General features: G+C 38.0%; 1 protein-coding gene across 5 annotated transcripts in view; it reads right to left on the bottom strand.

Moving 5' to 3' along the window:
* Positions 1-12,436, bottom strand: part of ACTR3B (actin related protein 3B) — a 204,945-nt gene extending 192,509 nt beyond the window's left edge. The window contains exon 1 of one of the 5 annotated variants that reach the window (XR_011648903.1): positions 12,200-12,411. Coding sequence is in view for 3 of the 5 variants with exons in the window: in XM_058297577.2 (XP_058153560.1) it covers positions 12,200-12,243 (44 nt within the window). In the remaining 2 variants the exon portion in view is untranslated. Of the gene's footprint in view, positions 1-12,199 lie in introns of all 5 variants that reach the window. The other 4 variants (XM_058297577.2, XM_058297582.1, XM_058297580.2 and 1 more) reach the window with 4 other exon arrangements.

Genomic DNA, 12,436 nt, shown 5'->3' with positions numbered 1-12,436 from the left:
TTGGTTTCATTTCTAAAATTATTTTATTTTTCCTTATATTTCTTTCCTTATGGATATCAGCTCACTTTTACATTCTTCTGTTCTGTTTCCTTGTTCAATTTTTTTTTAATCACTTCTTTGCTATCTCATTTTACCGGTGCAATGTTCTCTTTAAATTTTTTGATAGCAAGATGTTTTTATCTGAAATTCTACTCTGATTCCTGAAGTGATTCTTCTTTCAAAGAATATTTTTAATCTACTTTTTCTTGTTATGGTCCTTTTCTTATTTCCTACGCATAGGTCCTATGCTGGGCCTTTCTGTTTATTACTCAACTTTGAATAGAGGCAGTTTTCTCAGGACCTGCTATTTGCTCAAAAACAACTCTACCCCTTGCTTACATAGGTATAGCATATCAATGGGTCTTATAATCTCTGTCTAGTCCTTTAGTTGTTTAGAGGAAGAAAAAATAATTAGCTTGAATAGTGGGCAGCCAGAGGCTTCAATTTGGGTACATAACACTTTCCCACTAAATCTAATAAATCCTTTGTTTGGAGGACACATCCAGTTCCAATGCTTGTGCAGGGGGCTGGGGGATGAACGGGAGGGTTCACGTTAGGTATCAGAAATTCTCCCTCAGGTCTAAGCCAGTCATCCTCACAAGTGTTCCCTTCCAGGAAGCCAGGTCAAAGAAAATAATGATAGTATTACTACCTGATCCCTCCTTCTGCCCTACTATTTTGTAGCCTGGAAATTGAGCTGCTACTAGAATATGCCTTTTTTTTTTGCCACTGGCCTATTAGTTTCTCAGTTTCCAACTCACTATTGACTGTGAGTAGGAACTTCTTATTTATGCTTAGATACCTGCAACAAGCCAGAGATCGGCCGAAATATCCGGTCTCCATATCCAGCCACAAATGAGTCCACATAGTACCATAAACATCATAAAATGTGGAATAAGATGTAGCTGTTTTCTTTACTATTTCTGGTTAGTTCTGTTAAATTTGGAAGGTTCCAGGAAGGGATGTTAGGTCAATGTACAATTTATACCACCATATGTCCAACAAAGTACTAAGGAACCTTTTAATATGAAAAGGATATAGGACATTTGGAAGAATCAATGCTATGAACACTAATTTAGAGGATTTTTCATAAATGAAGCACGATGGTTATAAGGGAGAACGTATAATAATTAGTCTCTATACTCTGACAAAAAAGGTAAATATAACAGCCAAAAAAAATGGGGATGGAGGAAAATAGGCAGCATACATTAAAAAGTAAAATGAGCAGGTTGAATTGCCTGATTAATTAGAAATAAAAGGATTTTTTTTTCAAGTCAGATGCTGGTAGAGAGAAAAGGAAGAGAAACAAGAGAATACAAGCTACTTTCATTATTGCTCATAATAAAGAAGTAATCAATAATAGAACAAATAAAAGGACTATATAAAAAAATAAACCATTAGAACAAAAATGCAATCCTTCTTAAAATCCACCAAAAAAAAGAAATTAATCAAATAAAACTGATTACATGGTAAAAAGACTATATTTAAATATATGTAAATATAAGATAAATCAATATTGCAAAATACACTGATCACATCAATAAATGTAAATGAGATTAACTCATCTAATTGAAAGAAAATTTTCTCAGAAGACTAAAAAGTGAAAATCCAGCACTATCCTGGGTACAAGAGACAGAACTAAATAAAGTAATTCACAAAGAATAATAAAGGATGGACAAATATACACCAGGCAAACACATTAAGAAGAAAGCAAGGAACACAGATCTTGATATCTGACAAGGTAGAATTCAGACTAAAATGCATTAAAAGAAGGATGTTTTATAATGCTAACACAACTCACATGAAGTTACAAGCTATTAATTAATATGTAGGTATCCAATAATGCAACAACAACTTTCAAAAAGCAGGAGACACAAGGAGAAATAAGAAAGAAACACACTAGTAACAGGAGACTTGAATATATGCCCTTCTCAATCCAAGACAGATAAAGTGGATGAAAAAATTGATAAGACAATGAAGGCCACAAATAACATAATTAACAAGGTAGTTCATACAGATTATATTGAACTCTGAACTCACTAATAGAGAATATATATTCTTTTTAAGTGCATACAAAATATTCACAAAATTAACCATATCTTAGGATCACAAATAAAACTTGAATATTGAAGTCCAAAGAACAGAAATAATAAAAATAGCACTCTCTGGCCATAATGTAATAAAACCTGAAATTAGGGAAGCAGATGGGGCTCTGCAACTGAACTCCCAGCTACCACATGGGAGGTCTCTGGTTTGGTTCCCAGTGACTCCTAAAGACAGCAAACTGGTGTGATGCGCAGACACAGCAAGCTGGCACAAGGTGATGCAACAAGAGACACAAGAAGAAAAACATAATGAGAGACGCAACATAGCAGGGAGCAGACGTTCCCCATGCCTCCTAAAGAAGACAGCGAGCTGGCACAACTGGTAGGCACAGTGAGCTGATGCAACAAGATGATGCAACAAGAGACATGGGGAGGAAAACCATAATGAGAGACAAAACAAAGCAGGGAGTGGAGATGGCTCAAGAGATAAGCCACCTCACTCTCACATCAGAAGTCCTGGGTTCAGTTCCTGATGCCTCCTAAAGAAACAGGGAGGAGTGGGATGAGGGGGGTGGGGGTTATATGGGGACCTCATTTTTTTTAATGTAACATTAAAAATAAATTAACTAAAAAAAGAAAAGAAACAGGGAAAACGAACAGACACAGCAAATGCAAAAACAACAAGGGGGTACAGAGAAATAAATAAATAAAATAAAGCTTTAAAAAAAAAACCTGAAACTAAAACCAAAATCAGTAAACAAAAGTACCCTTCAACCTTAAATTTTTTAAAAATTCTGTATAGAAATATTGAGTAAAGGAGGATATTCAAAACAAAAATGCAGAAATTTCTTGAAAATAATAATGAAAACCTATGTCCAAAACTATGGGATACATAGAGCTAAACACATTTCCAGCAGAAACTTTATTAGCAGGGGTTCCTAACCAGGAGTCCACAGACTGAACTGCACCCCAGTTCGGCTTGAACTGAAAAATATCAACTTATTATCTTTATTTTCTCTGACCTCTAATTGAAATGTAGCATTCCTTCACTTATGAATGTATGCAATAAATAAATTACAGTAGTATTCATTTCACCTGACTGGCAAAGGGGTCCATGGAACAATAAAGGTTAATAACCCCTGCTTTATAGTCTAAGTACATTTTTAATATAAAGGCAAAATAAAAATGAATTTAACATTCAACTCAAAATAAAAAAAGAATGTAGGAAGAAGAAATGAATACAAATAAAAGCAAAATAAATGTCAAATAACAGAAAAATAACAGAACAAATAAGTAAACCAAAAAACTGGTCCTTTTTTTTTTAAACAATTTATTTATTTATTTATTTCTCTCCCCTTCCCCCTCACCCCGGTTGTCTGTTCTCTGTGTCTATTTGCTGTGTCTTCTTTGTCCACTTCTGTTGTTGCCAGCGGCATGGGAATCTGTGTTTCTTTTTGCTGCATCATCTTGTTGTGTCATTTCTCCATGTGGGCAGCGCCATTCTTAGGCAGGCTGCACTTTCTTTGGCGCTGGGCGTTTCTCCTTATGGGGTGCACTCCTTGCACGTGGGGCTCCCCTACGCAGGGACACCCCAGCATGGCAAGGCACTCCTTGCACGCATCAGCACTGCGCATGGGCCAGCTCCACACGGGTCAAGGAGGCCCAGGGTTTGAACTGCGAACCTTCCATGTGGTAGACGGACGCCCTAACCACTGAGCCAAGTCCACCACCAAAACTGGTCCTTTTTGGAAAAAAGAGTCACAAAATAGAAAAGACACTGGCTAAATCAACCAAGGAAAAAAAAAGGGAGAAAATAAAAATATGAATGATTTTAAAGGGAAAAACAGAGGAGATTGTTAAAAATCATGAGACAACTTTGTCAAAAAATCATCAAACTACTATATAACTACATTTGAAAATCTAGATGAAATGGATGTATTTAAAGTCAATACAGGGAAGCTGATTTGGCTCAATGGATAGAGCGCCTGCCTACCACATGGGAGGTCCAGGGTTCAAACCAGACCTTCTGGTCCATGTGGTGAGCTGGCCCATGCACAGTGCTGATGCACGCAAGGAGTGCCATGCCACACAGGAGGGTCCCCCGCATAGGGGAGCCCCACGCGCAAGGAGTGCACCCCATAAGGAGAGCCGCCCAGTGCGAAAAAAGTACAGCCTGCCCAGGAGTGGCACCACACACACAGAGAGCTGACTCAGCAAGATGATGCAGCAAAAAGAGACACTGATTCCCGGTGCTGCTGACAAGAATACAAGTGGACAAAGAAGAACACAAAGTAAATGGACAGAGAGAGCAGACAACTGGGGGGTGGGGGGGAAGGGGGAGAAAATAAATAAAAAATAAATCTTAAAAAAAAATAAAATAAATAAAGTCAATACAACATAGCAAAATTGACCCTACTTGAGACAGAATATCTAAACAGACTTAGGAAAAATAAAGAGAGTAGCAAAAGAACTCCCCAACAAATAATACGAAGCCCAGATAGTTTCACAGGGAATCTGTTAAGACTTTAAAACTCAGATAATTCCAATACTACTTAAAGTATTCCAAAACAGAAAAAGAAGGAATACTTCTTAATTTGTTTTATAAAGAGAGTACAACACTGACCCCAAGACCTGATAAATACTAGGCTAAAAAACAAAATTACAAATCAGTCACACTTAAGAATATTGACGTAAAAACACGAAATAAAATATTAGCAAATAGAATCATATCCACATTTAAAAATCATAACCAGGTGTGGTTTATTCCAGAATGCAAGAATGGTTCAACATTAGGAAATCCATTAACATAGCACATCATATTAAACACAGATTAGGGAAGAAAACCACATGTTCCATTTATGATAAAGATATCTAACAACATCCAACACATCCAACACCCATCCATATTATATTAAAAAAAATACGAAAGATAGATACTTTCTTAACATGATATATACGCATATCTATATACCTATACTTGTGTGTATATATGTGCATGAATATATACACATACACATACACACACAACACAGACATATACACATGTACACACACATTACACACACACATATATCATCCCAAAAGCCAGTATCTTACTAAGGAAACACCAGAAAATATTCTACTAAAGTCAGGAACAAAAGAATAATATTTACCAGCATCACTACTATTTAACATTGTTTGGAGATACTGGCCAATGCCATGTGTCAAGAAAAAGCAATTAGAGTCCCAAGAAATGGAAAGGAGGAGGTAAAACAATTTCTATCTGCCACTGACAAGATTATATATCCGAAAAACCTAAAAGATCAATGGAAAAATTCAACAAACAGTAAGAGCATTTTGAAAAGTAGCAAGTTATAAAATTAATATACAAAAATTAATAACCTCTAATGTATTCAGAAAAAATGAGAATATATAATGAAAGTGAAGACACTAAGGTAATAAAAAGAAAATCGAATAGTTAGGTGTGAACTTCACAAGAATTACCCACAATCTGAAGAAAACTATATAATATTCTTGAAAGAAACAAAATAGACTTGAATGAATGGAAAGACATACCATATTCCTCAATGGGAAGACTCAACATCATAAAGATTATGGTCCTCAGTAAATTAGCTTATAAATATAATATAAACCCAATTTAAAAAGCCATCATAGTTTTTCTCCTTTTGAACTAAATAAGTTGATTATAAAGCTCATTTGGAGGAACAAGCAAAAATAGGCAGGAAAAAAAAATGCTTGATCATATGGACATCTCATAAAATTAAATAACAATCTTTTTTTTCCTTCATTAACTAATGAAGTTAATTAATCTGTCCTCATTTATTAATCTTTTGAAACACTAGAGATATAAGTGAGTTTGTTTTTTGGATTAAATAAGAAAAATGTGCCTAGACAAGACTGTTTAAAGTAATGTTTCCATAATTTCATAAGCTGCCTTTTGTATGTTATTTTATTTTTTCAGATTGAAATGAAGTTAAAAAAAAAAGGACAGGACAACATAAAAAAGAAAAATGGAATAAGGAAGAAAGGTCAGTCCCATCAGATAATAAAGCAAATTAAAGCCTCAATAATTAAAACTCTGTGGTGTGTGTACATAAATAGACCAAGAAGGTAATGTAACACAAAACAAAATCCAGAAATAAACACAGTTACATAGGAAAGCTCAGTGCATGAACACACGATAAAGGTGGCACCTCCAATAATTAAAGTTTTTTTTCATAAATGATGTTGAGATAAACGTGATAACCAAAAGGAAAAAAAAAGAGTTGGACCCAACTGCCCCACTTCTCATACTCTAACCCCAGAAAAATTCCAAATGGATTAGAAATCTCAATGAAAAACTGAAACCATAAAAAGTGTCATCATATAGGGAAGCTGCTGTGGCTCAATCAGTTGGGCACCCGTCTACCATTTGGGAGGCCCTGGGTTCGCGTCCCGGGGCCTCCTTGTGCAGGCAGGCTCACCTGCACACCACAGAGCGCCCTGGCCAGCAAGCACCTTGGAGAGCCAACTCAGCAAGGTGACACAAAAAAAGGGAGACAAGCAAAAAATGCAGAAGAGTTCACAGCAAACAGACACAGAGAACAGACAGCAAGCAAGCCTCAAAGAGGGGAGGGGAAATAAATAAATACAGGCACAGAAGAATGCACAGTGGATGGACATAGAGAGCTGACAGCATGCAAATAGCCGCAAGGTGGGGGATTTAAAAAAAAAAGTGTATCATATATTCTGGGTTGGAAAAACCTTTCATAACTATGACTCAAGATCCAGAAACAATAAGGAAAAGGATAAATAAACGTGGTTGCTTTTAAAAAAAGCTTTACATGACAAACGGGGGAAATGTATTTGCAACTTATATCATAAAGAGTTAATATCCCTATGTGCAGAAAAGAGTTAATATAGCAGGCTTGAGGCTGCTATCCTTAGAAAAGCCTGTTTGCAAGACTGGTCTTTGGCTGGCATCTGGGAATTTAGATTTCAGGAGGTTTCCACCATTCCCTAAACGATAAAAGTGGCTCTCTGTGCCTAAACTGTATAAACAACATGGTTTATGCTGAACCTCTAGAGTCTGAAATTTTGGAATGCACTAGCCAGTGTGGGCTAGGCAGAAGGTGCCTTCATGGCCAACCTCCCATAAAAACATGGGCCCTGAGTCTCTAATGAGCTTCCTTGTTAAACAATATTCCATGTGTGTTGTCAAAACTTGTTGCTTGGGAAATGGACTTGGCCCAGTGGTTAGGGCGTCCGTCTATCACATGGGAGGTCCGCGGTTCAAACCCCGGGCCTCCTTTACCCGTGTGGAGCTGGCCCATGTGCAGTGTTGATGCGCGCAAGGAGTGCCGCCCCACACAAGGAGTGCCCCCCCACGCAGGGGTGTCCCCCACGTAGGGGAGCCCCACACGCAAGGAGTGCACCCGTCGCCCAGCGCGAAAGAAAGTGCAGCCTGCCCAGGAATGGCACCGCCCACACTTCCTGTGCCGCTGACAACAGAAGCAGACAAAGAAACAAGACGCAGCAAATAGACCCAGAGAACAGACAACCGGGGGAGGGGGGGAATTAAATAAATAAATAAATCTTTCAAAAAAAAAACTTGTTGCTAGAGCAATTAAGTACATCCTATGTGACTCTACTGAGAGAGGACTCGTGGAAACTTGTACCTGGTTTCCTCCAGACTTCATCACATGTACATTTTCACTTCAGTGATTTTGATTTGAATTATTCTGCTGTAATAAACCTTTGCCATGAATACAACTAAATGTTGAGTCCTGTGAGTTCTCCTGGTGAATCACAGAACCTGTGGGTAGATTATAACACTTTTGAATAAAATAATAATTCACACAGACATTAAATAAAAGATGGGACCTCCAACATATCCAAATATATGGAAAGCTTCTAAAAAATAAAGCAGAGGATCAAAAACCCTATTTTCCAATGGGCTAGAAAAATGAAAAGATGGGGAAAAAAGAAATGCAAATGGCTCTTAACCATATGAAAAATGCTCATCTCCCCATAAAATATAAAAAATTCAAATTAAAACTATAATTGAAAATTGTGAAAATTAGAACTGGTAAAAATTAGAAAGTTTGACAATATACTCTACTGGTAAAGTCTGTAGGGTACAAGCACTCTCATACATTGTACATCAAAGTACAACCAGCATGGAGCGGAATTTGATACTAACAAAATTACATACATATTTACCCTGCAATCCCACTTTTAGGAATCCTACCCCAGATATTACCCAGCAAAAATGCAAGATGTACATACAAGACTATCACTGCAGGCTTTTTAGAATAGCAAAATGCTCAAAAAATGATGAGGACATGTCTAAAGTATACCAGAACTAGCCTGAAGGGGTTTCTTTTGGTCAAATCAGGGACAATTTGTGTACCAAATAAGTTAATGGTACCAAATAATAGATAATAACCCACTGAATATAATAAAAATTATGTAATGGATTACAATGGCTTTGAATAAAATAATCCATACAGACAATAAATAAATTAATAGGGATATGGAAAAGTTCTTCCTTAGAGTAAAATGCTAACTAATAAAGGCAGACAGACCACTAGAGTTAAAAAAAAAAAAAAAAAAAAAATTACCACTTTGCAATCAGCATTGTAATAATAATCAATAATTCATGCAAAAATCACCAGTGGATACTAAAACTAATAGGTGGAAGTTTGATGAAGAACAGGGAATTTACATAATTTCAAAATATCTCCCCTCAAATGGATTAACTACAGAGGAAAAAATATTAACTGTATAGTGGAGAAACCTAGTGGACATCTCCTTATCCAAATAACACAAGTCAACTTTATCAACAATTAGATAAATAGCTATCTCATTCTCCCTAATGGGCTGTACCAAGAAGGATCAAAGTCACTTCTATGGCTTTTCTGATGAAAATCCATAATCTGAATGTTTATAAAGAAGCATCAGGCAATCCTAAATTGAGAGACATTCTACATAACAGGCTGTCAAAAATGTCAGTCTTGAAAAACAAGACAAAAGGCTAAGAACTGTTCCAGATTAAATGAAACTTAAAACACATGTATACCATGTATAGTCCTGCATTGTGGGGATGGGGGAAGCTATTGTATAATTGATAAATTTTCTGATTTTGATATTTTTTCTCTAGTTATATAAGAGCATGCCCTTGTTCTCAGAAAGAATACTTTGAGATGTTTCCATGAAAAAGAACATGATGTCTGCAACTTACTCTCAAACAGTTCCAAAAAAAAAATAAATCATATGTACAGATATACAGAGAGAATAGCAAAGCATTTGTGGCAAACTCTGAGTTGGTAAACCCGGATGAAGAGCATACAACAGTTTTATTGTGTACTCCTGCAATTTTTCAGTTGCTTTGAAATTATTTCAGAATAAAAAGTTTAAAAGTAGAAAAATCAGCTGACAGTCTCTCCATTCTTTTAAATAGACAAAAGTCTTATCTTTGGATCAAGCAGATCATCCTTGGTCCATATTATTATCCTGGCCCACAGCACACACTTTTGCTAATTCAGTTAGACCTCAAGGTTTATTAGGCTATCCGAATGAAATTGATTTGCTATGGAAAATATTGTTTAGGACCTGGGTCACTAAATCATCACTAAATATAGTTCAAGGTAAATTTTTTCTTTTAGAATTTCATGCTAGGAAAAACTTTTTTCCACCTGAGAAACAGGTATTTCTCATCCTTCCTGATGACAGGAATCACACAACTGACAATGACCCTCATAACTATCAGTCAGGAAGACTAAGGCCAAATCTGAAGCCCAGTTATAGGAGGCTAAAGTTTAAGATGACTCCCCAAGAGTTATCTACATTTATCAATTTTTATCCTATTTGGAAGTAAACTCAACCCAGAAGAATTTTAGCTCTTTTAGAAATATGAGGACTCTTTCAGGCAGTTCCTTCTAGCCATACATGGGTATTCATGATGAATCACAGTAGTTTCCTTTAGCGAATATGTTCATGTGAAACCCACTGGGAAGAAGTCTTGCCACTATTTCTAAATCTATACTCAAAAGGCTGCAATAGCCTGAAGACAAGAGCATGACTTTCGACTACAAAACAATGATACACTAAAGTTTTATCTCAGAGTCAACAAGTTACATTTATCACTTACCTCAAAAGGTTAAAAATGTCACATTTTAGACATTTAAAGAAACAATGATGTAGCAGATATGGCTCAAGCAACTGAGAACCTACTTCCCACATGAGAGGGCCCAGATTCAGTTCCCAGTGCCTCCTAAAAACAAAAAAACCAACTCAAGGGAGCCCATGTGCCTCAGGGGTTGAGCATCAGCTTTCCACAGAGGTCCCGGGTTCAATCCCCTGTACCTCAAAAAAAAAAAAAAAAGTAAGATCCCCAGCTTACTTATATTAAAGATATGACAAACTCTGTGGATATCATTTTGTTTGCTACCATCAAGAAATGCTTTATATTTCTATTAGTTTTACAAGACCAAACATAGGAAAGCAAAATTCTCACATGCAAGTGTGGGAATGAAAAATACTTTTACCTGATGCTTTCATTCTGGACACAACCAGACTTGAGGTAGGGGATTGAGATGAACATGGATATTTGAGGGGGGCGGGGAGGATTATGGTTAGGGTAATGGAGTCAATGATTTCTCCCAGGTGTTAATATCAATACTGATTTTGGCTTATGTTTTAAATAGTAAAGTGACTTCTAAACTAAAGAGCCACAAAAATTCAGGTACAATGTGTATTTCAAAAAGAATTAGCATAAGCACAGAGGAAGTTTTTTCCATCTTATAATAACTACCGGTAGCTTCAGCAGCAAATGAAGATTAAGAACAATCAGAAGGAGATGGACTGTAACAAATTGAAGAAGACACCCCCACAAGGTTGCCAAGGAAACCAAAATCAAGTGGATTTTTCTACAGAAAAGAATCAAGGCTAAGGTGAAGAGGCCATGGAGTATTCTGTGGCAAAGATGATTAAAATCCCTTCTTGACAAATCTTCAAGCCTCTAAATTTAATTCCTGGCTATTCTATTAAACACTTCATCTATAATCCAAGCAGGCAAGCTTGAATTTCCAAACTATCAGCACCGTGGATTCAGCAATCACCTCACTAAAATCAGAGAAGCTTGGGCCATTGAAAGCACAAGAAATTTCTTAAGGTCTTCTTTGCATAATCTTAATAATATTAAGAGAAGCATTCACATCCAAAAAGCACAAACAAAAACAAAACCTTATACCACAAACAAGCTTTCCCAAATTTAGTCTTTCTGTTTTCCAAAATGGAGTCTTTCTAATCATAACATTTCTAAGCTAAAAGGCATGTCTATGCAAACTAAAGCAAGAATTTAACAAGAATTAATCTCGAGTCAGTCATTTAATACCTTAAAAGAAGAGACGCCAACAAAAAGGTATCAAGTTGCTAGGTCCATATAAACATCTCCATACCATAACGAGGTGGTAAAGAATCATCAGCAAAAAGAAAGAAAAGGCGGTTGAAGAGGGCAAAGAATTAGCATCACTTAAGAATACCAGAAGGTAGGCATAGAAGCAAGGTTGAAAGAACCTGAATAAACTGGCATTCAAGGCATAGGTGATATCCTAAGAGCGTCCTACTCAGGGATAGGGCATTTCTCCCAGCGATGGGATGCGAGGGAGGCAAGGAGTCCAGGGTACCCGCCTCGGCCCAGTGCACTTAGAATGTGGGAGACGAGGAGAATCAGAGCAGATTTACATGGGGCGCAATGTCACTCCCTCTCTATTCTTTCTCTTTCCTTATGGTGAGTGATCTTTTTGCGTGACCCTGAAAATACACCCTTTCTGGCGGGGAAAACAGAATTTTTAAATCCATAGGAGAAATCTATAAGGAAAAGAGTAGGAGCTGTGGGGAGACGCCGTCACCTTTATCGGCATAGGTGACTGGAGAGATTGAGACCGGAGGTCGAGGACTCAGCTCTCCCTCCATCACCAGGTGAGAGGGCGGGATGGGATGCCTCGGGCTGCAGAGTCCGGGCTGCAGAGGACGTGGCCAACACCTGGAGAACTGGGAGAGCAGGAGCTGCGGGAGGAACCGGGATGAGGGTGCCGAGCGAAGGGAGGGGATGGAGACGGCGCAGCTCTTACCCGGTGCCACAGTCCACCACGCAAGGAGGAAGGTAACTCGCCATGCTCGGGAGGCCCGGCGCGGCGCGCACAGCTTGGCCCACCTGCTGGCGGCCCCGGAACACCGCCGCCGCGGTCCAGCCCGCAGCCGGCCTCGCTCACGCGCGTCCCTCCGCCTTGCCCCCGCCCGCGGGGCCGCCTCTCCAGCTGCTCGGGTAGCCACAGGCAGCGCTGTCGCCCAAAGCCCGGATGCTCCGC

Source organism: Dasypus novemcinctus, chromosome 5 (genome assembly GCF_030445035.2).
Source record: "Dasypus novemcinctus isolate mDasNov1 chromosome 5, mDasNov1.1.hap2, whole genome shotgun sequence".
In the NCBI taxonomy this organism is placed as follows: Eukaryota; Metazoa; Chordata; class Mammalia; order Cingulata; family Dasypodidae; genus Dasypus; species Dasypus novemcinctus.
This window is presented reverse-complemented; position numbering and strand designations above follow the sequence as displayed.